The sequence below is a fragment of the Nanorana parkeri genome, unplaced genomic scaffold, assembly GCF_000935625.1.
Source record: "Nanorana parkeri isolate BGI_ZX_2015 unplaced genomic scaffold, ASM93562v1 scaffold245, whole genome shotgun sequence".
Lineage (NCBI taxonomy): Eukaryota > Metazoa > Chordata > Amphibia > Anura > Dicroglossidae > Nanorana > Nanorana parkeri.
In genome coordinates this window covers 1574340-1580339 of record NW_017306513.1, presented here as the reverse complement: position 1 = coordinate 1580339, position 6000 = coordinate 1574340, and the positions used below count along the sequence as shown (strand labels likewise).

Genomic DNA, 6000 nt, shown 5'->3' with positions numbered 1-6000 from the left:
GGGTGGGGGGGGGCGTTTGCTCCATATTTTCTGTGCTACTACATGTAGCCGTGCCTTTACACAAGTCTTGTCTGGGTTCCTGCTACTGTTTCTGTATTCCCCAAAGGGTAAGGAATTTCCTCATCAGGGAACTTTAATTTCCTCAGGTAATGCTGATCATCGGTATTCCTCTCTACGGAGGGACGTTCTGAGTTTGACTCGTTTTCACTGCTCCCTTGGAAAAGTTCTGAACGCTCTCCTTTATGGGCACATGTAGTTGACAGCTTTGGTCTTTTTTCTGCAGTAGTGCCTTTTCCCCCTTTTGTGGGACTTTACCCGAAAGAGTCAATTTTCTGGATTCTTTCATTGCCAGCATTCTCTCAAAGGGCCCAGCTCCTTCAGCTTTCCAGGTTGGAGTCTTACTGATGTCTAGTGTTACCCATTTTCCCCTTTTGTCAGTCTCTGCCGTTAGTGTTGTCTCCAACTCCTTAGGTCCTTGACCATCTTATGTGGTATTATACTAGATATTTCTCAATTATCTCATTAATAAATGTCAGTCAAAGTACCGCAGCGCTGAATACTGAAAAATGGCCTGGATGGGAAGGGGGTTTAACACCGCGGATGTCAACTGGTTAAATGGCTGTTGTAAACCTCTCTACTCTTTCTTGCCGTCTTTCTTCCCTGATGCCCAGGGTTGTATGTTTTAAGGTTTGGGCTTGTTTGGGTTTGTCATCCTAAAGCTGGCCATACACCTATAGGTTTTCTATTGTGTTATGGAAAAAGTGCAACAGATTCCTCCATCTACACTAAACTGTGTGAATGGAGGAGTCTTCCACTGGGCCAAGCCTCAGTATCTTGCTAGTCGTCCCCACTGGCTCTCAAAATACCTGAACTATGCCTGCATCCAAACAGATTGTTCAGGTATTTTGAGAACCAGTGGGGACGACTAGCAAGATACTGAGGCTTGGCCCAGTGGGAGATTCCTCCATCCACACAGTTTAGTGTAGATGGAGGAATCTGTTGCACTTTTTCCATGTGATCATAGAAAATTTGCAGATAATCCTATAGGTGTATGGCCAGCTTTAGACTGTGTATGTTCTTGCTTTGTGGCGCTGTTATGAGGTTTGGAGACCCTCCATTTCTCCCTTTTTGTTGTTGTTGTTGGTCTGTTCTCCCTACTCGGGTAGTTATTTCTCAATCTGTTGGTGATTTACCTTGACTCGCAGCTTCTATTGGTGCAGATGGTCCTTCGAGGTAATCATTCACTTTGATCCTCTGTGACCTCCCTTAGGCTGTTAGCCTGTAGGGAACCTAACCTATTCTGGGTTACATTTGGGCATTGTTCCTTCCTTCCTTCTGGTTGTTGCAGATGGCTCCTGGTTCTGTCTTAGATCCATCAGTAGCTGTTGGCCACCCTCAGTTGAACTGCTTTTGGACATCCCAAAGCTTTCAGAATACATGTGTCCCTCAGTGGACGATAAAGAAAATATTTTTGTACATGCCTAAAATCTTTTTATTGGAGTCCCTTTAGGGAAACAGGTCCTACCCCTCTATTGGCCTCATGTACTGTTGGCTCACAGAACTGACAAGTTTAGATGTGTGGTTATACCCTGATTTTTGTACTTTACTGTAAGTACAGAAATCCTTTTATTTTTGTCCTGCATGCATGTTAATCGCTCCCCACCACTTGTGCAGTATGTCCTCCTTTTTTCACGCCACCTCACCGCAGCAATTTTTTTTTGTTCTGTAAGTTGATTTTTAAGGCGGTCTAAATGATCTTGCTCTTTGTGTGTGGTTTTTCTACTGTGCCCGCCGGCATTCTAGTATGTAAAGATATGGTAGAGGTAGTAGCATATTGTAAAATAAAATGGATTTATACATGCTATTTAGTTCTCTGGACAATGTAATGAATATACTGTAGCTTGTGAACATAAAGGCTCTTATTTGTTTTTCTTGTCCTTGGTAGCTTTGCAGCCTCTGTTGGCGGCGGTTGCGTCTTCTCTTTTAGAATCTGTAATAAGTAATGTTTTACATGATCAAGTGTAGTTCTGCGCTGTCGGAGCACACCGCTACAAAATGTTTTTCTCTACGTAGTTTATTGCTGCATTATAGAGTCACTTCACATGTGAAGACCGATAATCCTCTGCTTTAATATCGATTCTCTCCCTGTTTGATGTTCAACAATGTGCTTTTAAATGGCAAATATGCCAATTTAACAAGTCAAATATAGAGCAGGGGTGGGCAACTCTCTGGGCCTCCAGCTGTGCTTTAACTACAAATCCCAACATTCTTCTGCCTCGGGGAGTCAGCCTGTAACTGTCAGTTTTGCAGTGCCTCATGGGACTTGTAGTTCCGCAAGAGCTGGAGTTGCCCACCCCTGATATAGATAGTAGGGGGAATATGAAAATTTCCAGGGACAGTCAACATTAGCTATATATGGTCTAATTTCTGCTGTAATTATTAAACCGAGCAATCAACTCCAGCATTATCTCATCACAGGCATTGGACATTTTAACACACTTAACGTAAGTCTGAGTATTTTAAAATGTACCATTTTTATTGAATTTTTTTTTAACCTCTCAAGAGCCACAAAATGTTTTAGTTAAAGTAAATTTCTTTACTGTGAGTGCTTATGTATTTGGATTTAATTTTTACTAATAACTTCAGGTTATGTGCAGCTAATAGTTAGGTATTGCTTGCGTTTATATCAAAACTGTTGGGACCTGTATACGCCTTTTGCTCTTTGATTTGGTTCCATTTATTCTAAATGCCATCCCTCGCTACTTTGCCAATAGACATGTGTTGTAGGCAGCCTCAACATGCGTCAACGCATTCACATGCACTGTGCTGCCAAAAATTCTACGCATTTGCACAACAACACACCCTAATGCAATGTAATAGTGTGAACAAGCGCCTAATAATTAATATGGTATTATGGATCATGAGGCTAAGGAAGTTCATGTGTGAGCACTCAGAGGCTTGTGAACCTGGTAGCATAAGGTAGCCTCGGAACAATTTGGCATTCCAGGTAAAATAGTAAAGCAGAACCACAGGGCAGCTTACACTTAAGATACAGATAAAATGTTTTACAAACAAATGAACTTTATGATTTACTATAAGCTTGTATTCCCAGCAGCCAAAACATTTTCCTACATTTTTTTTCTGGAGCATTTTTAGAACCTTTGAAGACCTCCAAGTTTTTTGAACGTCTTTACATTTATGATGGTATTGTGTGCATACTGGTTCTGGCACACTTCTGCTCCATATGCTGACTTGCAACTTGTCAGAGTTTGGTTGTCTTAAATGTGTGTGGGGATTTTGCTGACAAATTGCAGGCTGTGAAAAAGTTCACATGGAGGAAGTGCCAGTTCCTACATTTTACACATGGACGATCTTTGGAATGGCCAGAGTGGAGGAACATGCATTATACCTACTTATGCTTTCCTCTCCCTGGTTAAGGGACTTTTTTTTATTGCCAGAAAACCTTTTATTGAAAGAGTTTAAATGATTTACCCTGTTTGCCATGTCATTTTGGCTTTCCAGAATACAAAAATGTAGTATTTCCTAAAGGTAATTTCAAAGTCTTCCTTTTTCTTTATAGTCTTATACTCCACTAATGCTGTGATTTGTTGCTGACTTTTGCTTGAAAATGCCTTATACCTTTCTCACCAGAGATGCATTTCCACTTCAGTGCTCTCTATGCTGGTGTAGTAGTAGTATCAGCCACACACCTCCTTACAGGGATATTCACAAATGTTAATTTTATTGCAGAGGAAGAGAGGCATTGTGTCTGCTAGATTATACAGTGCGCTGGGTGAAACTCCAGTGCCTGTTGGGCTGTGCAATTGCTATAGTTGAAAAGTAGAGGGAAACATATTGTGCTGTTAAGATCCTTTGCGCTGTTCAGTTTAAGGTAGAAAACACACATATGAACAAAAAGATAGAAAATACACTTGTATATTCTGTTTGTAAGTGTGCACACAATGTTTTTACTTTACAGATTAAATTTACTAACCCCTTTTATTGATGTATGTTTTAACATGCCATTTTCTGTTTGTCTTTTTCAGTGAACATCTATCTTGCTCATTTACATTCTTTCTTCATGGTGATAGCAATGTTTGCACAAGTGTTGAAATTAACCAGCACCAGCCAGTATACATTCTCAGTGAGGAGCACCTTACGCTCGCCCAGCAATCTAGTAGCCCATTTCAAGGTAAGAGATGCATACTAGTTTTTAGGGTGGTCATACACTGCTCAATCCTTCCTGACTTTACAGCCTAATGTGGCGCTCAAATGATTAGTTGTTTAGGGCCACCATAGGGAGTGTTCAGATCTTCTGTGTCTTCCTACCTCTTGGGAAGATATCCGCATTTGGTTGTGAAGCCCTACTCTCTCCCTGTTCTGGGATTGAATGCCAGTACCAAATCTTTGCTTCACCTAAAATAAGAATGGCCTAGATGTTCAATTTTGCTTGCTGTTTTGATAGAAGTTGAGTAACTTCTATCCATTGTATTTTTAGTGGGCATGTATTCTGAGTTATTGAATAAAATGTAACTATACCCAAAAGTATTTTTTGTCAAGTTTCCTGCTAAATTAGAGAGATTTCTGTTATGGGGACGTTTTACCAGATCAGAAGTGAGGGAAAATCTGCAACAAAGATGTTCTAGTATTTTTCCTACTTAACTAAATCCATTTTTACTTCTGTGTTGCTGTTAGATTTTCCCTCACTTCTTTTTAAAGTTTGCACTAGATAGGAAGTGAAGAGTCTCCTGAGGGAGTAAATCCTAAAAGGAGTTCTGATCCTCCCCTACTCTGTCCCCAGAGGCAGTTGACACGGGCTACAAGATATAATGCCTAGGGATGTATTTATTTACTAAAACTGTCTAAATGTATTTTGATCTATATATATCAAGCCAACACTCAGAATAGTTTAGTAAACCCGTGGCAATACGAAATTGGAAGGGGATGTAATCATGACCAGTGACCTGCACAGGCTTTAAATCCAGAAGAGCAGTTTATTTTTAAACGGTGATTCATGCAGTAGCCTACAGTCCTCCTTTTATTTTAAATTGCTATCAATTGAGCTTAAATTTCTTGTCAAATTAATGGCGGAAATGTCTGCCGTAGTTGCCATGAAAAAAGCGCGTGGGAGCAGGAGTGGCACAAACCCAGTTGTCAAGTGTCTGAGTGCTTCTTATCCCTCAGATGTGTAGTGCAGTAGATTAAAAGGATAACTGCAACTTTGTTTTAACCACTCGGAAGTCCGCGGTGTTAAACCCCCTTCCATCCAGGCAATTTTTCAGTATTCAGCGCTGCGGTACTTTGACATTTATTCCGTCATGCAACGCTGTACTAAAAATGAATTTTATATCAGTCATATCAGGCGCAAAAAAACGAGCACATTATATAGAGCCGCCGATCGTCTATATGTGAAACACCCGGTAACGGGTGTTTGCATTGCACGGGTCTTTTCTGCCCGTGCACGCCCGCTAAGGAAAAAAAATGCCGTCGAGGCGGTAACCCGCAAATGTGAGTCCGCCGTCCGTCCGGTTTTTTTTACAACGGGCGGACGGTCCCCCCCCCCCCCCCCTTTTTGTTTCTGCTCTACAACACATAGAAAGATTTTGCTGTGGTCTGCCAAACTTTATTCTGTTGCTAAAATCAACAAAAATGGTGGCTGCTTACATCTCTGACTGACCATCCAGGCTCCTTGAAGGAATGAGTACATAGAAAGTGCTACCCTGTGCTCGGAGTCCCAACATGCAATGAGAGAATTTACTCCCGCTAAGTCCCCCTCTGTTCATCCTGCCTGCCTATTGGCCTATAGGTGGACATGCTGATGATTTAGCAGCATTCACACACATTTTTATTGCAGCAACACTGAACGGAAAGTGATACACAAGTCTCTGGCAGTACACACTTGGGTCCTTAAATGTCAAGACTCCTTTTTTTAATATGTGCAAGTCCTTCTTTACAATAAACCTACAGTTGAACAAGAGAACAAAATGGTTTTTTCTTTGG

General features: G+C 41.1%; 1 protein-coding gene across 1 annotated transcript in view; it reads left to right on the top strand.

Moving 5' to 3' along the window:
* The window catches only part of MED13 (mediator complex subunit 13), a 92748-nt gene that overhangs the window by 35171 nt on the left and 51577 nt on the right, over window positions 1–6000 (top strand). Inside the window, exon 4 of the mRNA XM_018556663.1 lies at window positions 4047–4192. Coding sequence (XP_018412165.1) covers window positions 4047–4192 — 146 coding nt within the window. The remainder of the gene's footprint in view (window positions 1–4046; window positions 4193–6000) is intronic.